The 23,066-nt window shown below is 56.0% G+C and overlaps 8 protein-coding genes across 8 annotated transcripts; 5 read left to right on the plus strand and 3 right to left on the minus strand.

The window, feature by feature from the left end:
• Position 1: 1 nt before the first annotated feature.
• On the plus strand, positions 2-1,500 carry J3D65DRAFT_613294 (U1 zinc finger-domain-containing protein). Its single transcript, XM_066799105.1, has 6 exons — positions 2-259; positions 312-315; positions 383-484; positions 538-678; positions 730-768; positions 832-1,500. The coding sequence occupies exons 1-6, from the start codon at positions 248-250 to the stop codon at positions 1,149-1,151; spliced, it is 618 nt and encodes a 205-aa protein (XP_066658590.1). The 5' UTR covers positions 2-247; the 3' UTR covers positions 1,152-1,500.
• Positions 1,501-2,644: 1,144 nt separating this feature from the next.
• Positions 2,645-3,346, minus strand: J3D65DRAFT_600062 (uncharacterized protein; the record flags this gene model as incomplete). The annotated part of the gene is made up of 1 exon (XM_066797945.1): positions 2,645-3,346. The coding sequence occupies one exon, from the start codon at positions 3,344-3,346 to the stop codon at positions 2,645-2,647; it is 702 nt and encodes a 233-aa protein (XP_066658591.1).
• A 1,062-nt stretch (positions 3,347-4,408) lies between these two features.
• Positions 4,409-6,550, minus strand: J3D65DRAFT_208959 (synaptic vesicle transporter). The gene is made up of 6 exons (XM_066794484.1): positions 6,290-6,550; positions 6,018-6,237; positions 5,846-5,951; positions 5,720-5,788; positions 5,210-5,660; positions 4,409-5,121 (listed from the first exon to the last, which is right to left on the minus strand). The coding sequence occupies exons 1-6, from the start codon at positions 6,415-6,417 to the stop codon at positions 4,512-4,514; spliced, it is 1,584 nt and encodes a 527-aa protein (XP_066658592.1). The 5' UTR covers positions 6,418-6,550; the 3' UTR covers positions 4,409-4,511.
• A 2,349-nt stretch (positions 6,551-8,899) lies between these two features.
• On the minus strand, positions 8,900-10,528 carry J3D65DRAFT_208967 (ICE2-domain-containing protein). Its single transcript, XM_066794485.1, has 3 exons — positions 9,863-10,528; positions 9,624-9,812; positions 8,900-9,567 (listed from the first exon to the last, which is right to left on the minus strand). The coding sequence occupies exons 1-3, from the start codon at positions 10,379-10,381 to the stop codon at positions 8,956-8,958; spliced, it is 1,320 nt and encodes a 439-aa protein (XP_066658593.1). The 5' UTR covers positions 10,382-10,528; the 3' UTR covers positions 8,900-8,955.
• Positions 10,529-11,211: 683 nt separating this feature from the next.
• On the plus strand, positions 11,212-12,329 carry J3D65DRAFT_548208 (MYG1 protein-like protein; the record flags this gene model as incomplete). The annotated part of the gene is made up of 2 exons (XM_066796895.1): positions 11,212-11,276; positions 11,333-12,329. The coding sequence occupies 2 exons, from the start codon at positions 11,212-11,214 to the stop codon at positions 12,327-12,329; spliced, it is 1,062 nt and encodes a 353-aa protein (XP_066658594.1).
• A 356-nt stretch (positions 12,330-12,685) lies between these two features.
• J3D65DRAFT_208984 (uncharacterized protein) lies at positions 12,686-14,201 on the plus strand. Its single transcript, XM_066794486.1, has 4 exons — positions 12,686-13,184; positions 13,239-13,596; positions 13,673-13,808; positions 14,008-14,201. Exons 1-4 carry the CDS (start codon positions 12,881-12,883, stop codon positions 14,089-14,091), a joined length of 882 nt encoding a protein of 293 aa, XP_066658595.1. The 5' UTR covers positions 12,686-12,880; the 3' UTR covers positions 14,092-14,201.
• A 1,144-nt stretch (positions 14,202-15,345) lies between these two features.
• Positions 15,346-20,747, plus strand: J3D65DRAFT_600067 (uncharacterized protein; the record flags this gene model as incomplete). Its single annotated transcript, XM_066797946.1, has 4 exons — positions 15,346-15,537; positions 15,705-16,367; positions 16,418-17,767; positions 17,820-20,747. 4 exons carry the CDS (start codon positions 15,346-15,348, stop codon positions 20,745-20,747), a joined length of 5,133 nt encoding a protein of 1,710 aa, XP_066658596.1.
• A 120-nt stretch (positions 20,748-20,867) lies between these two features.
• J3D65DRAFT_600068 (uncharacterized protein) lies at positions 20,868-22,958 on the plus strand (the record flags this gene model as incomplete). The annotated part of the gene is made up of 1 exon (XM_066797947.1): positions 20,868-22,958. The coding sequence occupies one exon, from the start codon at positions 20,868-20,870 to the stop codon at positions 22,956-22,958; it is 2,091 nt and encodes a 696-aa protein (XP_066658597.1).
• Positions 22,959-23,066: the final 108 nt, after the last annotated feature.

Here is a 23,066-nt window from a genome sequence, read left to right on the forward strand (position 1 = left end):
TGGCTGGCTGGCTGACCGGGGTTACGCCACTTAGCTCCGGTTGACATTCCGAGAAGGAAGCCGCGGTGCCTGGAGAGGCTTGGCGCCCCACCCTCGGACTAGGCCATGATTCCGCTCCGCTGGCGCGACCTTCCAGTTCCCGTCGCGAGCTCTCGACCGTGTCGTCGTTTCCACCTCAGCTACCTAGGTTACCACCACCGTTTACGACGCAAAACAACTTGGTTCCGGCGCAAGAAGGGTCGCGACAATGCCCAAATATGAGTTCCCCTTGAACCGCAATCGTCTGAAGCTTTACTGACTGCGTATCCACATTTTTGTAGGTGCTCCAGAACCTCCGCATCACCGCAATCGACCGCATGAAATGCTAACACGACTGGTCAAGGCGATTACTGCGATGTCTACCTCACTCATGACTCGATGAGCGTGCGCAAAGCCCACAACAGTGGCCGCAACCATCTCCGTAACGTTGTTGAATACTATCAACGTACGCGCCACCACCTCGACCTGCGAAGGACCTGCGGGCTGATGACAAGATAGAGATCGGTCATGAAAAGGCGCAGAGCGTCATCGACTCCATCACCAGCTCATACGCTGCCGAAGGCCAGCAGAATCCCATGTTCCAGCCTCTAGGAGGAGCGCCTGGCGGTTTCGGGCCTCCGCCATTCCCATTCCCCCCGGGTTTGTCAAGTCCAAAGGCTTCCACCCTAGTAAATCACTAACATATTTCAGGTGGAATGCCTCCTCCTTTCGTTGGCGCCCCAGGAGCTCGTAAGTGTCCCTACTGTCTCGTCTCTTCAATACAAAGATCGCCGCATTGACTTGTTCAATTAGCTGGCGGCCGTGGCATGCCCCCAAACATGCCCTTCCCTCCTCCGAACATGCCTCCTGGCGCCGCCCCGCCGCCTGGACAGATGCCTTTCCCTCCCTTCCCGCCGAACGCATCGGGTTCGCCCGCGCAGGCCATGCCCTTTCCTCCACCTCCAGGCGCTGTGCCTCCGGGAATGCCACCCAACTTCCCATTTCCGCCCGGAGGTCCTATCGCCAGTGGCGGGAGCCCTTTGCCGCCGCCTAGCGCTTTTCAAGCGCCTCCAGGAATGGGAGGTCCTCCGGGTGCCCCGCCTGCTTCTGGGCCTCCTGGAGCAGCGAGATAGAATCACAGCTGGGGACACTGAGGTGGATATTCAAGGAAAAGAAGGCGTTGTCAACTGGCGCTCAAAGGAGTTTAGGCACAGGGCTGGGATTGTCTGCGAATTGATTCATGGCCAGTCGAGAGTTTAGGTCTCGAGTAGATCCGGATATACGGTGCAGAAGGCAAAGTGTAATTGAAGTGAGCCTGACCACAAAGACATCCGACCCTTGGAACCATCGGCTTGCGAGGTGAGATCTGTGTCATCTGCTTGCGTGACGTCGGAGAGTTTGGAAATCCACATGGACGTGGCGACTTGGAGGGAAAGATCGGCTCGACATTCGCTCCATCTGCACGCTTGTATGACGTCCACTGATTTACTAGACGGATACATCCCGAGTAGTACCATATCTTACTTTCGCACCACTCTGCAGGTAGGCAAACGTCTCCTCCAATCTGAGTTTTGAGTGAGCCTCATTTTCACCTAATATTTCACTTGCTAGTGCTGCACTATGTTAACGACCCCCATCTACAACAGAGCCATGCATACTCAGGACCCGATCGCGACTCAAAGGCTCCAGAGTACATCTTCGTGGTCACGAGGATCGTCAAGTTGACTGGCTTGGCACACATCACTGTTCCGACCTTGTGACGACAGCAGGTTTTGCGGTCTTGTGCTGCCTTACTGTTCAGGGATCGCCTCTATATCTCCCTTGAACATGATATACCAGATTGTCACACGTGGGATGTGCTGATTCGAACGGTCAGACCACCAGATCCAGCGACGTCAGATTTGTTCGGCCATGCAAGTAACCATCTCAGACAGTGTTGTCCTTGCGATGTGCGGGAGTGCCACCATGAATAGCGCAGAGGCTCGCCGCAAATGTCGCCGTGGTCAAAGTACGCCTTTCTCTAAGCCTGGAAGATATGGCCTTCCAAGTAAGGAGAGACACCAAAACAGTGTCAGCTGCGCAAGAAGTTGTCGTACCATCGTCGGCCCTAAGATGAAATGTCGTGTTGTTTCCGGGACAAGGCCTTCGTGTTTGGTTGCGGTCAAGGAGGCAACAGAACTGCCGAAGCTCGCATTGACTGCCCCTGAAATGTCAGTGAGGCCCATCTCACCAAGGCAGAGTCTAGAACCGCGCACTTACGAAGGCGCATTGTAGGTGTTTAGCCGACATGGTCGAAACGTTGCGTGCCGCCTCAAACAACCACAGCTCCCGGCAACGATGCGTTCGCCTGACGACTGAGGCAGAAACTCGGGAGTATCGTCTCCATCCAGAACTCACCAAGCTAACTATTTCCTGAGAGTTTAACCTAGCAACTCTTGGTCTCACTCGACTTTCTCCTTTGACTGCGACGTCACTCTTTCCCAACAATCTCATCCCTGGATTTGAGATCCATTCGTTTACGATCCGATCAATACTGATCGAATTCCACCACACTGGCAAGAATTTCGATCTTCGGTCACTTCGTAAATCCTCAGCCACGAAATGGGCAAACGGCGTGGCGGACGCCTCAACCGCGAGAGGCGCCGGCCAACCGACGGAAGAGGCGTCTTCCCACCCCCATCTCACCAATGACATTTCTTGAAATACGATCGAGCAGATGGTGGTTGGCGACCACGGGCCTCGCCACCACCCCACCAAATAGACACAGCGAGCCAGCCACCCAGTGGGATGGACATGATAACGCCGAGCAGCTGTAGCGCGGTATCTGAGCCGGAGAGGCAGCCGAGACCAGACTATCAAAAGAGCCGAGACGCGAGGGGCGACACACGTAAAGACACGATGGCAGAAGCAGGATTTCCCGTCGCTGATGGTTGTTCAGAGCAGCTGCGCCGGGCTCGGGCGACGACCCGGCCACGACGGGCCCGCGGGCACTTGCAAGGAGGAACCCGCCCCGAGGACGGCGGACAGGGAGGCTGTCAACTGCCACTAGGTCGACGTAAGATCGGTGGCCAAGCCCAAGACATTGCAGGCGGGCAGCCTCAGCACAGCCGGCTGGGCGGGCGGCAGTTGCGACCATGACGTGCATTGGAATGGAAGGATAAATCGGGACAGTCCAGAAGGTGGCAGTGGCAGGAGTACGGTAGTAGGCCAGCGGGGCGAAGCGCTGCGGTGCGTGCGGTGCGGATCGGGCCACACACAAGTTGCTATTATTGCAGCGTGGCACCCGTGGGAGCGCGGCGAGCGTCTGAAGTCGAGGCTTGTCTGCCATGATCGGCTGCTTGGGAGAGCGCCCGCGCGACTTGGGAGAACTTGGGACGCAGGGAAAGGGGGGACGCGCCGCGTGCGCATCGCCTGTGGCTGTGTTCGGCCGTCGACCGCACGTGTTTTCTTGCTGGGGTCTACGCTGTAGGGCGTTGCATTTGTTATATCTCTATTTTTCTTGGTTGGTTGGTTCTTCCATCTGGCGATTGCGATGATGATTTGTCGATCGTGGCGTCAGGTTAGTCGATGCACTTTTTTATTGGCTTGCGCTCGGAATGTTGTCCGCAACGAGTGTGGTTTTGCTACGCTGCTGCACCATCCTGAGATGGCTTCGTCCTCCCTCCCTCAAACTCTGAAACTAGGCAGACATGTGATTGGCGACGTCGGTGACACGAGTACGTTGGGGTCGGCCGAGACGTGTGGGAGTTGAGATTGATTCGTGTGAGAGAGTGCCCCCCAACTTGTTTGGCCACTGTGTTTTATCTAGAACGAATGTAACGATGACACCTAGATTCAATGATAGAGACGTCATGCTGTGGAGTTTTTTATAGAGGCTAAGAAGATCTCCGGGAATGGAATGTGAATTTGCCAAAATGCAGTGACTTCATACACGAGACTGGTAGAGAGGCATTTTTCACAGCAGAAGAGTGCTGTTGTGACTGTATATCCGTTGTATGTACACGACGCAGCGCAAACAGATTGCGCTTCCAAAATAAAGAAAACTCCCCTTTAGAAACTAAGTGTGCCCTCGGCATCTCTAACACTGAATCTCTATACCGCGGCATGTGGAAGTCCCAGGCAGTTGCTAGAACTGGAAGAAAGATAAAGACAAGAAGAAGAAAAAGTATGGCTCGGGAAGAAACTTTTTTTCGTGGGAGCCGCGCGTCGTGCATGCGGAACACAGATGGACGCGGGAAGATAAAACAAAAAAAAGATAAGGGGAGTACGTGGAAGAGGGATGGATAAGGCGCAGCAAGAAAAAACGATTCAAACTCCATGCCTTTCAGCTGCATAGAACAAACCCAATTTCTGTGACCAGCTGCAGCCCTTTCTATTCTGCCACCCGCTCTCCGGAGCAAGTGGCCTACCCGAACCAAATCGGAAGATTTCAAAAAGATCAAAGCCCGCCCCTGAAACGCCGCCTCGCATACGCAATCAACAATTTGACGCTTTTAGGATGATTCCGTCTCTTGCTGACGCAGCTTCTGCGCCTCCAACCTCTCCATGCGCTGGGCACGCCATTTGGGGCCCCATCGCCATTCGATGATCTGGCTCGGGGCGCATATTGCGACGACGCCGGCGAGAATCGCAAACAGGACCGTGGGGGTTAACCTGTCGGGTCCCAGTGCCTCCTCGGTGAAACTCACGCCAATGGCGCCAACCAGACATCTTGCTAGGTTGTTGGCGGCTGTTGCACTCGCACTCTTGCCGGGATAGAGGTCGACAGTAAGCGTGTTGTTTACGTTGAGCACGGCGGTGGCGGCATAGCCCTGGACGAACTGGGCAATCAGAGGCAAGGCGAGGATGGCACGCTGGTCGTGACGGAGGCAGAGTCCATAGGCGACGGTGGCGATGACGAAGATGGCTGTGAGAAAAGGAACCTGAGAGAGGCGGGCGCGCTCCAGGGGAAAGTCTGCGGGTGGTTGCTTCTTGCGAGGTGGCTGGCCGTTCTTGAGGTGGTATGCGGTGCTGTACGCAGCGTAGTCCTGATCCATGGTGCGGCCGGCAATGATGGAGCCAAGGATGCAGCCGACGCCGTTGGGAATGAAGGATGCGCCGATTCTAAAAAGCATAATATGTTAGACTTTGTTGATCCTGATGGTGAAAAAATACTAGGCAGAAGTGCATCTGGAAGTTTCAGGAGACGTACTCAACAGTTCCAAGGCCATAGTACTGAGTGAGGAGGAAGGTCATGCTGGAGGTGACCATGGAGTATACCGTATAGACAATGGCGCCGAAGAACAGAGTGCAGGCGACATCCTTCTCTGTCAAGAACTTTGCGGGCTCCAAAAAGATCCTCCACGACAGTTTCGGGAGCTCATCCAAAGTGGAAGCGGGATCTTCAGTCTCAGCAAAAGCCTTGGCCTTTTCGCATTTCCATGGCGCGAACGGCGAGAGAAGCGGTGGGTACATGAGATTGTTGTCAAGAGGAACAGAGCCGTTGCCTGCGATACCCCTGTGCGTTTCGGGGAGGAAGACGACGAGGAGGAGGGTAACAGCCGAGCCGAAAATGCAAAGAAACCAGAAGATCGAGCGGTAGCCCAGCGTGCCACCTAGGACTCCTCCAAGCACGGGACCAAGGGCGAGGGCGGCTTGACGAACTGCAAGAAAGTATCAATATCTGCAGTTTCGACGTCTTTAGTCGAAGGATTTGACATACTTCCTGCAAAGAGGCCAATGAAGCCACCTCTTTCCGCAGGTGGTGCAATGTCTGCAATCACTCCGGCACCTAAGGCTATCAGTAATGATTCTGATATGTGTAGCACACCTACGATCGTGGACGTACCGATTGAGATAGTGGACGAACTGCCAGCTGCCTGGAGTACGCGAAAGACCATAATCATGTGGATGCTGCTTGAAAGTGCCAGTCCAATGTTGGCTCCAACGAAAAGCTAAGCAAAAGAAGTCAGTTAGCAGAAGCGCTCGGGTGAAAAAGCACACTGAATTCGATGACTTACCAGCAGGGTGTAGATGAGCACCTGTCGACGACCAACACAATCTGCGATAGGACCCCAGATGGACGGAGCAATACCTTGTGCAACCATGTATACTGTCACAGTGAGTGACGTGGTCTCCGGCGTCGAGTGAGTAGCTTTGGCAATAATCTCGAGCGCTGGGAAGTAGATATTACTGGCGAGGGGAGAGAAGGCGGCAGCAAGAGAGACGAGGAGAACAATTCTAGGAGGTCTGTCAGATATGTCTCCTCGTTCGCAAGAGCTGTGCGACTTACGCAAGTTTCTGCCTTCGAGTGTAGACATGGTATATTGGTTCGGCCTTTGGCTCTTCGAAATATTCAGATTTAGCTCCTTCTGGCGAGAAGAGCGTGGTCGAAGACCGCTTCGAGGGTGCCTGTGACATGGCGATTCCAATGCTCCCAGCTAGGGACGGACAATTCCTTCTAGACCTTTATGCGAGGCTAAGGTTGGGAGGCCAGAAAATGGAATCGAAGTAAGTTTGTTTGTCCGTGTTTTGCGTTTTGCCCGATGGAGAAACCGATCGGAGAGGATTGGGGCAGTGCTTTTTAAAAGAAAATGCACTTCGGTGCTGCTCTGGGGGAGAAGAAGTAGTAAAAGAGTCCAGAACGAGGACCGGAGATGCTTATCTCCAAGGTGGTCAGCGTTGTTTCAGCAAAGTTCTTGGGATTCTCCAAGTCGAACTTGGCCCACAAAATATGAGACCCTTGGTATCGAAGCTTTGCTCAAGTACGTCGGAATTCCGAGCTTGGCGGACATGATCGCCTTACTATAGTTGGTGCCTCTTGACACGCTCCTAACCTCGAGAATGACGCGGCCAGGGCCAAGCATTGAACTAATGCAGTCAACTGTGGGTTAGCTGCAACCCGGCCATCCCGCAAGCTTGTGACTACAGAGCTTCTCTAGAGCCAATCCCGGATGACGTCTTGGTATCCGGCTCTTGGAATTTTATGGGATTCCTCTCATCTTTTTGTCGGACTTCCCGGATTTGCTCAAAATTGCTCAAACAAATGGGTCTAGATTGCGGGCCAAGCTCATCACTTGGAACCTGTTGCTGACATTGAAGTGGATGGCAGACTTGCGACGGTGAGTGAAGGGCGTAGAAGCACACCAGATCTGCCAGCCAAATGTTGACAGGACGATGAGCAGCCCAAGGATCTTTGCACCTGCATCTGATAGCTCCTTCTGATGGTCGAACTGGTCAGGCACGGCGTCGGTCAAGCCAAAGGGGACATTTCTCCGTCTAGACCATGGGAACGCCGTCATTGGACAAGACTGGCACGTACGGACCGACACTCCATGCAACGGCGGCTGTACGTTCTAGCAAGCCGCGTGTGACGGTAGGCTGCGCCAAGGTGAAGCGCAGGTAGTCCCGTTTAGGAATGTCTGGGCCAAGGTCTACTGCAGTGTTTAGGCCTCGCAGCCAAGGCCATGAAGTGCTTTGGAAGGTATCAGATTCGATTGCTTGTCCGATGACGCGACAAGCTTAGCACCAGGAGGACACGGAGCTGGCGTCCCGGACCTGCAGACATTCGGACTTGTCAACACAGTTTCGGTAACAGAGGGCGGGCAGCTTCGGGATCTTGGCTTTTCGAGGTTACTGCCGTGGTATCTTTTGACGAACTGTGAAATTCTCGCAAAGGTTGACTGAGACCTAACCACCTGCGTCAGCGGCTTTGATCCGAAGCATCAGTCTCACCTGTCGAACTTGACTTGACAGAAGCGAGTAAGGACTACCAGAAGCGCTGATTAGCATTGTGGAGATGGAGTAGCAACGGATGCTTGAGCTTAGGCAGCCTCACAGATTTCGTCTTGAACGGATGATCCATGGAAGAAGTTCTATAGCACCGGAGCAGTGCCACAGTGCCATGGAATTCCCATCAGCCCTGGTTAGCGCACTGCCACCGTCACGGAACGGTAAGCACCGGGAGGCGTAGCGGCGAGGAAGCGTTCGACAGGTGCGCAGCCACTCAGAATGTCTTGATTGTTGGCTGGGAGAATGACGTGCCAGTCCTCCTGCCAACGAGTCAGCCGCACACAAGCCCGACACGTGCTTACTGCGGCTCCACACCTTATTTTGACCGTCTGCTTTACAGTACGTTTGCTGCTCCTCCAGCGCCACGACTCTGACGCTTGCGCGACGTGGCGACGTGTTAGCTGTTTGGCATCCGCTAAAGACGGCCCGCTACCTTACACCCTTGACGACTGATCTGCCTATCCGCAGGATCAACGAAGCCGCTTTCGTCACGGCCCTTGGCGTAGATACCAACACTATAAGACGAGGCACTTGTAAACAGTGTGTAGCTCCAACAAGGAAGCGCCATCTTGCAAAATTCCATGTCGACTCCTGGGCATCGCGGTTCAAGAGCGGTTGCGCGCATGGTGGATGATCGATCGAATTGTTGGAAATTAGCGCAGCGGCGCATAGGTTAATGAAAAGTCAACATCTATCTTGATCCTCCTCCTTCTGTTCTTCTCCTTGCCCACTGTTCTGCCTGCCTTACGACTTGTAATTATTTAGAAAAGGAAAGAGACGAGGACAAAAGAGGAGCAAACGCCGTGAAAGCGGCTCCCGAGCCGGGTATATCGGGCGCTAGAATTGCCCGCAATGGTATTGGTTGGCTCTGGAAACAAGAATCTTGGCTTGATCAGCCGACGAATGGTGCGAATAAACCGTATGCTGGAAGCTCGACAGTCGCAGGCCGAGTCGCGCGAAAGTGGCCAGTCCAGCACATCTCTCGTTGGGAGGAGGGGATCGCGTGCGAGGCTGAGTCGAATCTGCATGGATGGTGTTGCAAGGACACATGTGTAGTCCCGCATCACAGCATGCCCCCCGTTGCTCGTCGTGTGCTCGATGAGCTTGCGCTCCGAATTCTTGGAGCTTGGTCAAACTTCCACCCGCGAAACATCAAGATTCACCCCTTCAGTCGGACTTCCAATGGCTGGTCAATCTCCCATCGTCATCTGCTCTGCCAAGATGTAACTCGATGGCATACAACGCCATGGTTGCTGCAAGATTGACCCAGCGCCATAAGTTACCACCGGCATCGCCGCCTTGACTGGTCCACCATTCGCCAGCCGCATCCCCGTTGTTGCTGGTCGAGGCGAAATGTTGCATCAGCAAGCTTGTGTACACGGCAATCAAGATGCTCGGACTGAACCAGCTGAGAAATCCCATTACACGGCCAGCCTCGTCATCATCATCCAAAGACGGATCCTGAGTCAGCGCACGAGCACCAGATTCGCGAACTGCTGGGATGATTCGCGCAGCAGCTGACATGACGAACACCCGGTATGCGAGAGAAATGATGACAGAAGGAGTGATGGTCATGATCGCAGCGACGATGAAGTTGAAGGCCGAATGAATTGTTGACGGCAAAGTTGAAAGGGCATGCATAAGCGTGGTGTAGGAGGCCATGATGATCGGAGGCAAAGGTGGTAGCGCGGGCTGTACTGGTAGAGGTGGGACTTGCTCCGGGTGCGAGGGTTGGTAGTCGGTAAAGATTTGGTAAACGCAGAGGGTGACATATGCGAACTAGTGCAACATGATATCAGCAAAGACTTGGTGTGAGTGTGGACAGGGAATCTCACGAGCAGAGAGCTTTCCACTGGATTGCCGCGGCCGCTTCCGATGCCCCATGAGCACAAGAAGACGGCACAGGTGAGGGAAGCCCCGATGAGAATGGCGTCAACAGTGCCGATTCCGGGAAAGTTTGTCAGTCGCCAGAGAAAATAGACGGAGCTCGATAGGATGCTGGCGGACAAGGCAAGAAGGCCAATCTGGCAGGTCATCAGTTTTGGGCTAACATGTCCACAAGTTGTCGGCTTACCATCCACGTATCTCCTCTCTCCCTATTTACCAACCAACGCGTGATTTGGCCCAGAGCTTGAATCACCAACAGACTGCAAAAGCCTTCGCCCACCTGAAATACGGGGACAGAGTACCGCAACAGCATGTCCCAGCCCCCGATTGTCAAGCTCTCAACAAGACCTTGTCGTCCAAACAGCCAGTCGCCGACGGAATGGTATTCGGCGCGTTTGGCGTCAAATGTCCCCTCCACCCAGCTTCCACTACCATTCGAGTCCACCGAGAACTTGTTCAGGCTCCATATCATGAGGGTGGGTATGACGATCCATTGTGACCAGGAGATGACGGTGACGAGGACGTTCCTGAAGCGGGAGTGGTCCGGAGTAGCCAGTCGGAGAGACGAGTGGAGGAAGTAGAAGCTAGAGAGGGAGAGCGAGAAGGCAAGGCCGCAGGTTCTGCCGCCGACATCGAAGGTGAGAGGGATGGTGAAGATGATGAGGGCCAGGAACAGCACGGAGGACACGGCTCGCGTGAACCACATGGGCGCGATTCAGCCGGGCCGCGGAGTCGCTGGCTGGCTGTTTCGATGCGAGAGAAGGACTGCGCGCCCGGGCGACGCGCCAGACGCGCGGAGAAGAACAGGAGGACGGTGGTCGCGAGGGTTGGCGGTGAGGGCAGAGGGAGCTGGGTGGTTTTTTTTGGCGGAGGATGAATCGTGGCTCCCGCGTCCAGATTGAGCCGATATCGACGTCCGTCTTCACGTGCCGGCAACGCAGCGAGGTGAGCAACGGCGAGGAACTCGAAGGTGGTGGGGAAGTCGGTCGAAGAGTCGAGAGATGGCTCAGAACAAGCGGAACAGGACTGAAGGCGAGGACCAAGGGCTGTCGCGTGCTTTTTCAACGGCAGGGCCACAGCACAGCCAGGGTCGTGGCCAGGTTGATGATCCGCCGATGATGGAGTTTCCACCTCAGTCAGCTCGATGGCGTGCGTGCCTCGCAACGGGCCAGGGAGCAGTCGGGTAGAATCAAGTAGATTCACGTCATCAGTAGCCGCCAGCCTCGTGCAGGTGGACTCGACCTGACTGTCGTGACATGCAGCGCCTATAATGAATGAACAAAAGTTGCGGCGTTTCACCAGTGGCACCGCGCTCTAGGTCGCCGGCCCGACCAGACCTCTCTGTCTGTCCCGCCCCGTCGCCGTCGGACTCGGTGCGTCCAAGCTTCAGCTCGCTTCTCGTCCTCCAGTCGCGTTTTTGCCGTTGTCACCATTGAATCTTGAATGCGCATCCAACTGCCCAATCCTGCTCGATTCGTGCGCCTCAAAGCTCCGTCCCCATTTTCGCCCTTCGCCTTTTCGCCAGCTCATCTCCGCATGACTTCTTCATCTCCTCAACCCAAACGCCTCAAGATGACCGGCCCGCTTATTGGCACCCACAAGTTTGTGCCACCCGCAATGCTGCTGCGCCCTCGACTAACCTGATTTTTCCCTTCAGCGGCCACTTCCACGCCGACGAAGCCCTGGCAGTTTTCCTGCTCCGCACGCTGCCTACCTACGCCGACAGCGCCCTTGTCCGCACTCGCGACCCCGCTGTCTTGGACACCTGCCACACTGTTGTCGACGTCGGCGGCGTCTACGACGACGGTAAGAGGCGTTATGACCACCACCAGCGCGAGTTTTTGGAGTTCTTCCCCGACCACTCCACCAAGCTTTCCTCTGCAGGTCTGGTCTACAAACACTTTGGCAAGGATATCATTGCACACCAAACTGGCCTCGACATTGGCAGCGAGCAGGTTGCCATTCTGTACACGAAACTCTACGATGACATAGTCGAGGCCTTTGACGCCAACGACAATGGCATCTCGCAATATGACACCAAGGCCCTGGCTGGCGCCGGCATCGAGAAACGGTTTGAGAACCGCGGCTTTAGCATTGCATCGGTCGTGAATCGCTACAACTACAACTTTGTCAAGGACGAGGGCAAGAGCAAGGAGCAGCTGCAGAAGGAGGAAGACGAGCGCTTCCTCAAGGCAAGCCAATTCACAGGCGAGCAGTTTTTGCTCGAGCTTCAGGACAAGCACCTCAACTGGCTGCCGGCGCGGACGTCGGTCAAGGCCGCTTTCGAGGCGCGCAACCAGTACGACCCCCAAGGCCGCATCATGGTGTTGAAGCAAGGCATGCCGTGGATGGACCACTTGTACACGCTTGAGAAGGAGGCCAACACTCCGACCGAGTCTCAGGTGCTCTATGTCCTGTTCCCAGAGAACGACGAGCCGGACAGCAAGTGGAGGATTCGTGCTGTTTCGGTCGAGGGCGGTGGCTTCGACAACAGAAAGGACCTGCCCGACGCATGGAAGGGTGTCAGGGATGAGGCACTGGACAAGGTCTCGGGCATTGCAGGCGGAGTCTTTATTCACGCGAGCGGCTTCATCGGAGGCAACAAGACGTTCGACGGGGCGCTCAAGATGGCCCAGAAGGCGCTGACGCTGTGATGGGGCATGCCATCGGCCGTAGTCATGAAGGCCTGGCGTGATGGAAAGGTATGTAGAAAAAGCAATGATTCTCTCAGTATGCTGGAACAAGAACCTGGATGCAGCTTTGCCGATTGACAGGCTTTTGGGCACCGGCACTGGAGGCCTGGTGAAACTGGGTGCCTGTCGAGAATCGCGAGATTCCAATTATCTTAATAACTTGGCGGAGGCGATCCCGTTGCTTTTTGCCGTTTACGAGGAACAACCAACCAAGAACCGTTCCGTTGCGGGATCGATGCGGCTAGAAGCGAGGGCGGTGAGCGGCGGCTGGGGTGCGGCAGGGGTCCGTCAGAGTTACGTCATTCGCGATCCGACTGGATAGGTAGACGGAGTGCACTTTCCCTTGATGACTTCACAAACGCATCCGGATCTTGCTCACCCTGATCGACTTTTCAATTTGCCCCATCTCCCCTCTTGAAAAGGCCGTCATTTGAGCTTTCTTGTTCTAACAACTTTCCTCTGAAACCTCCTCACCAGAACAACTCCGACACGACTTGCTATTCTCAAGAATCATGGCATCAACTCATTCTCTCAGTGCTGAGAAGCTCTTCTCAGTCCAGGACTGGGTGTGCTTGGTCACAGGAGGAGGCACTGGCATTGGCTTGATGGCAGCTCAAGTTTTGGCAGCAAACGGCGCCAAGGTCTACATCACTGGCAGAAGACAAGAGGCGCTCGAGCGGGCCGCTGCACAGCATCATCCTGGTCATCTGGGCGGCGAAATCATTCCCTGTGGTCCCTGCGACGTGACCAAAAAGGACGACTTGGACAAGCTCTACCAAGAAATCTCGGCCAAGGAGAAGCACGTCAACTTGCTTGGTAAGTCATGACTTGGGTGCCTGCAGCAATACAGCTCTAATCCGAACAAATCAGTCTGCGCCGCTGGTATTGCCGGTGAAAAGGCCGAGCCCGACCAAGAACATGCTGGATCGCTTAAGGAGAAGCTGTGGAACAACGAGTCCTTTGAAGGTTGGAACGAAGTCTACAACGCCGACGTCACTGCCGTCTACTTTACCACCGTCGCCTTTCTTCCTCTGCTCCAAGCTGGCACCGACACCCAGGGCCACCTCTCGGCGTCGGTCATTGTAATATCGTCAATGAGTGGCATCATGCGACATGCCCAGGGACACTTTTCATACAACGCAGCCAAGGGAGGAACTGTTCATTTGACCAAACTGATGAGCGCCGAGTTCCAGAAGCTCAGAATCAGGGTGAACAGCATTGCGCCAGGGTAAGAAAGAATGGCCCCCTGAGGCCGCCGGTCAAGGTTGCCGGTCAATGTCGACGTGGCTAATGGCAAAACTCAGATATTTCCCTTCGGAGATGACGACGAAGTCGAGTGGGTCTGATCAAAAGAGTCACCTGCCGGCGGAGAAGGTGCAAGAGAAGGGCCACGTCCCAGCTGAGAGACCAGGCAGCGACGAGGAGATGGCACAGGCAGTGGTAAGTGGTATCCAATCGATGGGAATTTCCTGCAACGACGAGCGTGGTGATGGGGACGCCCCGCCGGGTTGCTTGGCCGAAAATGTCAAGCCACCGCGCTCGCTTGGGGCTATCAAAAGCACTGCCTTGGTTGTGGCGGCAAAGAGCCCCGCAAAGCGACACACGACGATAGAACAGGAGGCTAACAGTGTTGTCGCAGTTGTTCTTGACCAAGAACGCCTACGTAAACGGCGAGATCCTGGCCGTCGACGGTGGAGTGCTGAATGTCGTGTCGGGCAGGTAGCTGGGTGACGCAAGACGAAGAAGACGAGACAATGCACATAGTTTGACGGAACAATGATGAAAACTTACGACGGAAACAGATGATGGCAGAGCAGCCAACGCCGTGGCTGAGACTGCTGTCTCGCGACGCGCCCGGCATGTGATTACGTATGTGCAGCGAGACGTGACCGGCGGAGGCGGAGGGTGGGCAGGCTCGAAGCGGAAGGTAGATAGATTGGGAATGTGGAGTAGCCGTGTGCCTGGGACGCGGAATGCGTGTGGTCGCCATGGGTTCTGCAGAATGGTTCCTCGGGACGAGCCAGAGGCAATCAATCGTCGCCATGGCGCAGTTCGCCTTGGGGGAAAGCCTCGAGCTCTGTTTCAGGTGCCGTGCCTTGACATGGACGCTTCGCACCAGCCTTGGCTTCCGTTGCGGATGCAGCACACAATCTTCGAACACGAGGCTGCTGCTGGCAATAGGTAATGCAGGGTGTAGCTGTGGGTGCTGCGGGAGAGCTGCGCAGCTGGGGCCTGAGGTGGCTCCGGCCAGGACCAGCGGAGTGCCAGGCCCCGGTGGAGGGCCCCCCCTCCCTCCCGGTCGTCCCTTGCGCCGCACGGGCGGGCCGTGGGTCCTCGGGCTGCCTCTAGGTGGTCGAGTGGGTGTTGTCGTCCACAGCACTCACTGACCTGACTGTTGTCTTATTCTGCCTCTTCGCTCTTCGGTTCTGCCGCCATGACGGCCCCGCTTGCCTCTGGCCATCTTACTTCCACTTCTTCCTCTTCGCCCTCCTCCTGGAAATTTTAAATCACGCTTCGGCGCACTGCCATTGCGCGTTCCATGACCGGCGCGCCTCTAGCGTGTCAGCAACGACTAGACGCCAATTCCCTACCACGCCCTCAGCCTTACGACAGCCTGACCTGACCGCGCCGTGATTGTCCCTTTCGCGACATCCAGGTCCCTCCTCCGCCCCCCCCCGGCCAGCTATTCCAGAGCTTCTGGCCCCAACCGCCGCCGTCCCTCACGCTTTCCTTCCGGATGGGTGACATGCGCTCCACCTCCAGAGTCTCCCGTCCCTCTTCGCCGCCGCCGACTAACGCGACTCTCACCTCCTTTCCTGTCCACCTATCGCTCCGCATTTCCACCCTCCTGCCCGCCGTGTCCCTGACGCGGGCCGTATGAGCTGCCTGCTCCAGCAAGCCGATCCCACGAGCTTAAACCGCGGGAAGGCCCGAATTCGCCCAGTCATGGTGGTAAACCCTCCAAACCACCACGGCAATGAAAAGCGCGCTGCTGCCGCTGCTCGGAGGCCTCAGAGCCGTGGCGCAGCTGGGGGGACAACTCCGCAACAGAGGGACGCTCAGCCGAAGGGGGGCGCCTCCTCCTCCTCCTCCGCCGCCGCCGCACACGCTCACCAGCCGCGACCGCACCGGGCCGCAGCACACGAAAAAGAAAGACAAAAGCCACCGAGTAAGGATGGGCGCGCGCAAAAGGCGGCCAGCGAGGTGGCGGGCTTGAAAGACTATGTTTGTCGCCCCATTCCAAGTGCTCAAAAATTGTCCCGAGTACATTTGCGCTCGACATCAACTGACTAGCCGTGTTCGTGCAACTTGTGCTAATGATTGCTGTATTTGTAGCAACTGGGCGACTGCCTGGGCAAAGGCGCTTTTGGATCCGTTTACCGAGCCCTCAATTGGAACAATGGCGAGACCGTGGCCATCAAGCAGGTCAAGCTGACCGACGTGCCCAAGAACGAGCTGTCAGTCATCATGACCGAAATCGATCTCTTGAAAAAGCTCAACCACCCCAATATTGTCAAGTATCACGGCTTCGTCAAGGACAACCAGTCACTCTACATCATCCTCGAGTATTGCGAGAATGGATCGCTGCATTCCATTTGTAAAGATTTTGGAAAGTTCCCCGAGAACCTGGTCGCCATCTACATGAGTCAAGTGCTTTCAGGGCTGTTGTATCTGCACGAGCAGGGTGTCATCCACAGGGATATCAAAGGCGCGAACATTTTGACAACCAAGGAGGGACTGGTCAAGCTGGCTGACTTTGGTGTGGCGACCAAGACTGCGGACCTCAGCGAGTCCAGCGTTGTTGGAACTCCCTACTGGATGGCCCCCGAGGTCATTGAGTTGTGTGGTCCAACTACGGCGTCCGATATTTGGAGCCTGGGATGTACTGTCATTGAGCTGCTTGAGGGCAAGCCTCCATACCACCAGCTCCAACCTATGCCAGCTCTGTTTAGGATCGTCAATGATGACCATCCACCATTACCAGAGGCTGCCTCACCGGTGAGTAGTTTATCCTGCGTAGCAATAACGGGCGGGGCTAATGTGTGCAGGCCGTGCGAGACTTTTTGATGCAGTGCTTCCAAAAGGATCCAAATCTAAGAGTCTCGGCGCGTAAACTGCTCAAACACCCATGGATTGTAAACGCAAGGCGGGTTGACTCTGTCGTCGAAACGCGGCCGACCAAATACGATGAAGCAGTCAAGAGTGTGCAGGAGTGGAACGAAGCTCTCAGGTCCCCAACTCACGACACACTACGTCGGGTAGCATCCAAGCCGCTCTCGTCAAGCCCCGTGCCCCCACGGAAAGAGCCTCCTCCAAAGATTACAGCCCCTGCACCACCTCAACCGGGAGGACTTCGCGTCGAAAAGACCAGGACCGTTACAGACCTTTACGCATCACCCGAGGACGACCAAAGTGATGACTGGGACAAGGACTTTCCAGCGCCCATCAGCCCCAGCGCCCTCAGAGCACCTCACATGCGTCCACACGACAATTTTGCCGGACAGCTTAGCTTTGATAAGTTGAAGGCAATGGCTTCTACAAACTGCGACACTGTGACTGAAGAACCGAGCTCAGAGGATCTCTTCGAGCAGGCTATGGCAAGAGGCTCGATTTTCGACCAATCCGATCCTTTGGAGACGATCCGGCCTTCGTCGGCGTCGAAGCAAAAGCAGGATCGAGAAAGGACCGATCGACCTTCCCGGCAGCGAATGGGAACAGAGCCAAAGACTCAGTTTTACCGCCCATTTTCCAAAGGTTCTACTGGCATGGATGCCAATCACGGTTTAGGCGGCCCAGCGAAGTCTCCCATGGCCTATAGGGAGAATTCTATCGAGGACTACTCGGATCTCATGCCCTCAGATGACGCGGCGTTCCAGAGGAAACTGCAAAGTCTGAAAGACCGGAATCACAACGAGTACACCCCTCGTTTGTTCCAGATGTCAGACTTGACAAATCCACCTCTCGCTGCGCAGGGCGCGAAGAAGGCCGACAGTCTTCGACACAAACCTGGAAACAAGCCGAATCAAGGAGATCCGTCCAAGAGACCAACCTCTCGAGTCGAAATCGAAAAGTATGCCGAGCACGAGGAGGAAGATTTTGACGACGTCTTTGGCAATGATGGAGTTACTCCCGCTTCTCTGAGGACAAAGCAAGAGAGCGACAGCGGAAGCGAGAGAGGAACCCTGGGTCGGATCAATTCGAAGCTGAGCGGAAGCTGGTTAGGCGATGACGAAGACGAAGACGACCCGTTCGCGCAACTCGAAGAAGACTTTGACGAGATGGACCAAGAAAAGAATGTCGCACGCGATCGCCATGCACGCCTCATCAGCATAGTATCGGATATGGTCAGCTCGTTGAAGTCGCAGCCGGAAGATGTCCCATTCATCTCAGATCACATGGTACGTGAAGACAGAATGAATGGATTTGATGTGCGCTAAACTAATTCAACAGCTACAAATTCTTCTCGAGTCTCCAGAAATGAAGAACACCATCATCAGCTCCCATGGCATGCTTCCGATGCTGGAAATACTCGAGTCAACACCGAGCCGCGACGTCATCCTGAATCTGCTCAAAATTGTCAACATTATCATCCTAGACAACGTCGAGATTCAAGAAAATCTCTGCTTTATCGGAGGAATACCCATTATTACGAGATTTGCGCACCGCAAATTCAGCAGCGAGATACGACAGGAGGCTGCCGCTTTTGTCCGGCAGATGTACCAGACGAGCACCCTGACATTGCAGATGTTTGTCGGCTGCGGAGGACTCAAAGTGTTGGCAGAATTCCTCGAAGAAGACCTTGAAGACGAGAGAGATTTTGTTCTCATTGGCGTTAATGGAATTTGGAGCGTCTTCAACAATTTGCAGGGCCCGACGCCGAAGAACGACTTTTGCCGGATATTCTCGCGGAGCAGCGGATACAGCGTCTTGTATCCACTCAGCTTGGTCTTGAGCAAGGTCTTGGAAGAAAGAGGCGAGGTGGCCGAGTTGATCCAGGAACGAATTGTTGGCATCTTCATGCTCTTCAGCCAAGCTGAAAACCACGTCAAAGAGATTGTGGCACATCGAATGGTCCTCAAGCGGGTGCTCAAGGACCTCCAACGCATGAAAGCCTACAACCAAATCACCATGCTGAAATTCATCAAGAACCTCTCCATGCTCGCGTCGACCCACGATTCTCTTCAAAATTCAAACGCCATCGAGGTTCTGACGGATCTACTAAGCCTCAGCATGGATCGCGACCACTTCCGGGAAGTCTCCAACCAGATCCTCAACATTCTCTACAATCTTTGCCGGATGAGCAAGTCGAGACAAGAGGACGCGGCCTTGAATGGCGTCATTCCGCTACTACAAAAGATTGTGAGAACGGACCTGCCCCTGAAGGAGTTTGCGCTCCCCATTCTCTGCGACATGGCACACTCTGGAAAGCTCGGCAGAAGTCACTTGTGGCAGCACAAGGGCCTTCAATTCTATATCAGTCTCTTGTCGGATAAGTATTGGCAGACCACTGCGCTTGACGCAATTTCCATCTGGCTTCAAGAAGAGACAGCTCGGGTTGAGGAGGCTTTGATTGACAATCACTTCCCACGAGCGATGATCTCTTGCTTCAACAACCAAGAAGCTTCTCTCGATGCTTTTGAGAGCCTTCTCGAGCCGCTGCAACGAATGCTCCGGGTGTCTCCCCCTGTGGCTGAGAAGCTCGCACACCCGGAACTCTTTTCTCGCACTGCACAAAAGTTGTACACTAAGAAGCCCGTCGTCCGCCTGAATCTTCTCCGCATAATCCGCAGCATCTGCGACTCGACAGAAGAGACTGGTGGCGTTGCTCCGCTCATGAAGCAATGTGGACTATACGACTCGGTCAAGCACCTAGCTGGATCAGACCCAGCTATCCTGGTCCGCGAAATGGCCAATGACCTGCTGAAGGCTTGCGAGAATCCCACTATGCTCTCTCCCAGCACGAGAAGAAGCGCCGAATACAACCGTTCGCGCCCTTCGAGCGTGAGGCGACAAAGCGTCACTTTCAACACGCATGGGTTGCCAAACCCGATGCACGGCGGGATGGTCCTGCCTTCTCCAACCCCTCCCATCGGCTCAGAACTCCGCCGCCAAGGAAGCTTTTGGGATGGGACTGAGAGCCCTAGGAATGTCATGCTCCTGGGACCCAGCCATAGCTTCGACAGCGGCTTGATATCTTCAGGACTGTTGCCGTCAAGGCCAAGCTCAGCAAGGTCGAACTCATCGCGTCCTCTGTCGCGACAAGGAAGCGGGGACAGTGTCGGTGTTTTTGCTGTTCCTCACCGTCCAAGGACTCGTGATGGCAGCGGAGACAGTTCCTCTTCTAGCTACATGAGGCCGCGGACTAGGGATGGCAGCGGATCATCCGACTACCGACTCAATTCTCACGCGCGAGATGGGAGCGATTTCCACAAACGCCCGCACACCCGCGACGGCAGCACCAGCAGCGTCTCGACTGCCGTGTCTTCATGCAGCCAATCTCGCGACTACCTAAACATTTACTCAAAAGCATCCGCCTTTGTCCAGGAACCAAGCTCCCTCTGGTACGAAGAGTCGGGATCAATGGGGAGTAGCACTCCAACTGCAATTCCAGAGTCGCCAGACGAGTCTCACCAACGACCATCTTCCTCAAAAGCTTCGCGCCTGCCCGTCAACGTCCGGCCACCATCGTCTCGCCGCGCAAATGTCTCGCAACATCCCAATGGCATTGTCTCCAGTGGCACCGACTCGATTGGAAGCGAGCGCAATTCTGCCCTCTTCGCCGTCGGCACGCCACCAAGGGATTCTACACATCTTGCCAACTTGTCAAGTCCTGTGGCCGTCGCTGCTACACCTAGCTCGGGTACTTCACGTGCTCCGCAACAGCCTTCGACGCCGCAACACCCGCACAATCCATCGTCGTCCCTGCAGGGTGGCCCATCGACGCCGCATACAGGCCAGCGCCTCGCGGTGCGTCGGCGCCGCCAAACGAGCTCTGGCTTTACGCGCCGCGGTAGTAAGCAGGAGGACTTGGCGCGCGAGATTGGACATGCAAATGTCTACGCTCGGCGAGGTAGCAAGCAAGCGGAGATGACTGGTGCAGATGGTGGCACTGGGGGAGGAATACTAGGACGGCGAGGCAGCAGGCAAGCAGAGCAGCTGACTGGCGGAAGCGGTGCTGATGGCAGCTGGGGTACGGGAAGCGGTGCTGGTGGAGTTCTGGCAAGACGGGGCAGCAGACAGGCGGAGCAACTTGGTGGGTCAGGAGTGACGACGAGTTGGAAGGATCGAGGTACTGGTAAGGACAGGGAACGAGAGCGCGAGAGGGAAAAAGATAGGAGCACCGTCACCGCGGACGACAAGGGGGGCGGTGGGGGTTAGCAACGACAGTATGCGTCCTTGTCCCCTGCCAACTCCAACAACCTCGACGCCATTATTGTCTCCCCTTCCGTTTCTTCTTTTGTATCCACCCCTGTGTATCCTGCTTGTCTGCGTGCCAGAATGTCTGTTACCATCCCCTCTGCTTCGTCGTCGTCGTCGTTGTCTACTGAGCCTTTTCCCTCCCTTGATGATGTTGCTTCCCTTTCCAAGCCCAAGCACCTCGTGCCTTCGCTTGCAACACTGCCTTCAGAAGGGAAAGCCACCGCGAACCAGGAACTCGAAGACGTCGACTGTCATGGCAACAGCCCCGATCCGAGCGACAGCGGAAACACGGCCACACATTCTTCTATGGTCAACGCCACCATCATTCCCCCGTCCTCATGGTACCCACCAACGCCGCTCCCATCGTCGATATCGTCGAGCTCGACATCCTCTGCCGTGGTAGCACGCCCCCCGCGCTTGCGCAAGGATTTTCGCTTCGACCTGGCACGCGTGGCGCTGTCACTGGCGAGCGCGACGGCTGAGGCCTCTACCTCTTCCTCTGCGTCGACGTCGACGCTGTCTGCGGCGTATGCGTCATTGGTGGGAAAGAGCAAGAACGAAAATGGGAGTGCGAGTGGCAGGAGGGGCATGGAAGGGATGAGGAGGTGGAGTGGTGGATTGGGACTGAGTCTTGGGCTAGGACTGGGCTTAAGGGGCCAAAGGACGCTCGGTGGGAATGAGGAGGAGGATGACGACCAAGAAACGACGCCGGATCCGCCGCCGAAGAGCGAGTTGAGGAAATTGGGGCACGAAGGGCCTGTTCCTGGAGCGTTGGAAACTGAGGGACGCAGGGGTAGTAGGGGTAAGGGGCGCGAGGAAGGACGCGATGGCACTGGGGACACCGGTAGGACTACGAATACTGGAAGCGCTCCTAGGACTGTGAATGGATCTGGACGAATCGCCCCCACGGCCGTAGCTGGACCTAGCAAACCTCCTTATGGGCCTGGACCACATCACCAGTCTTCCATGCAATCTTGCCGCGTCGGCGGCGGTTGTGGCCTAAAGGGGTATTCCACTCCATCCTCGACCACCGCGAACGCCAACGCCATAGATCTGGCGCGCGACCTCGAGGTCCCCGTCGACCTGCTGCAGTTGATAGAGCACGACATTCTCGAGCTGCTGGACGCGCAACCAGACGCCGATGCCGCTGATCAAGAAGGGCAAGACGTGGGCATCAGGGACGGTGATGTGCGCAGGCTAGCGAGCAGCAGCTTGGATCTCGCGGGTGTGATGGACGCGGTCGAGGAGCTGGAGAGCTGCGAGGCGTCAGTCATTGCGGGTGAAGGGGACGAGGAAGAGGAAGGGGATGAAGACGAAGACGAAGACGAAGCGGCAGAAGAGGAAGATACAGAGGACGTCGACGAGCGCGCGGGGGACCCGACATGGGGCGCAGACATGACGGACGAATCGCATCAGTGCTGGCGGGACCTTGCATATGCAGCAGCAGCTGCAGGGGTCGTCATGGTGTCACATCAGCAAGTGCGACAACGACAAACGTCGCGCTCGCGGTCCACGTCGGCATCGCCAACGGCGCCATCTGCGGGAGGGGTTTCGTCGACGGCAGCGACGGGCTCGTCTGCTTCGACGGCTCTTTCGCCTTCAAGCATCCGGTCTCTTTCTCTTGTCCTGGAAGAAGTCGAGGACAAGGACGCTGAAGCTCCCTCACCCCTGTTTGCGGCATCTCCATCGTCGTCTCCCCCTGGCCACTCTCCCTCGCCGCCGCTGCTGCCGCCCGCACCATCCCCTACGCCAAACACAACACCGTGCTCTCCACTCTCGCCAGCACCATCTGTCGCCGTAGGCAACAATCGCTCGCCCATGGCCTCACCATCTGCAAGTCCCCGCTCCATATCCCTTCCTTCTCCGCTCCTGTCCTCTCTCTATGGTACCACGCGCGTGCGCCGCGTCGCCAGCCAGCGCTCGCTGCGTAAGACGGCACTGCTGCAGGCTGTCCTGGCCGAGATGGCGGGACCGCTGGCTGAAGAGGCGGGTGAGGAGCGCATGGCGAGGGCAAGGCTGTTGAGGAGGACGCTCGCTGCGCGTGCCGCTGCGAATGCGGAGGCGGATGCGGTTGCGGGGTCCGACGATGATGGTAGTGGCGAGAGGAGGGCGAGGGCAAGAGGAAGTTGGGAAGGATTGGGGAGCGTCGGTGGGTGGGTGTATTTGTGAGGTGTGCCGCCGGTCGATTGAGAGGCAGACCACTCAAAGGTCGCGTTTGCTGTGTTGGATGAAGCGGAAGATCCGCAAGACTGAGTTCAAGGCCGGAACTTATCCATT

This window comes from Phyllosticta citribraziliensis, assembly GCF_038025025.1.
Source record: "Phyllosticta citribraziliensis strain CPC 17464 chromosome Unknown J3D65scaffold_2, whole genome shotgun sequence".
Classification (NCBI taxonomy): domain Eukaryota; kingdom Fungi; phylum Ascomycota; class Dothideomycetes; order Botryosphaeriales; family Phyllostictaceae; genus Phyllosticta; species Phyllosticta citribraziliensis.

Coding starts and splice junctions, on each gene's coding strand:
- J3D65DRAFT_208967 (XM_066794485.1), bottom strand. CDS start 10,381: ATGTGGTTCACGCGAGCCGTGTCCTCCGTGCTGTTCCTGGCCCTCATC. Junction 9,813..9,862: donor AGAGAGGAGATACGTGGATG/GTAAGCCGACAA, acceptor ATGACCTGCCAG/ATTGGCCTTCTTGCCTTGTC. Junction 9,568..9,623: donor CAGTGGAAAGCTCTCTGCTC/GTGAGATTCCCT, acceptor ATGTTGCACTAG/TTCGCATATGTCACCCTCTG.
- J3D65DRAFT_613294 (XM_066799105.1), top strand. Junction 485..537: donor CGTTGTTGAATACTATCAAC/GTACGCGCCACC, acceptor ATGACAAGATAG/AGATCGGTCATGAAAAGGCG. Junction 679..729: donor GCCATTCCCATTCCCCCCGG/GTTTGTCAAGTC, acceptor AACATATTTCAG/GTGGAATGCCTCCTCCTTTC.
- J3D65DRAFT_208959 (XM_066794484.1), bottom strand. CDS start 6,417: ATGTCACAGGCACCCTCGAAGCGGTCTTCGACCACGCTCTTCTCGCCA. Junction 5,789..5,845: donor TTCGTCCACTATCTCAATCG/GTACGTCCACGA, acceptor TGATAGCCTTAG/GTGCCGGAGTGATTGCAGAC. Junction 5,661..5,719: donor CATTGGCCTCTTTGCAGGAA/GTATGTCAAATC, acceptor ACTTTCTTGCAG/TTCGTCAAGCCGCCCTCGCC.
- J3D65DRAFT_208984 (XM_066794486.1), top strand. CDS start 12,881: ATGGCATCAACTCATTCTCTCAGTGCTGAGAAGCTCTTCTCAGTCCAG. Junction 13,185..13,238: donor GAAGCACGTCAACTTGCTTG/GTAAGTCATGAC, acceptor CGAACAAATCAG/TCTGCGCCGCTGGTATTGCC. Junction 13,597..13,672: donor GTGAACAGCATTGCGCCAGG/GTAAGAAAGAAT, acceptor GGCAAAACTCAG/ATATTTCCCTTCGGAGATGA.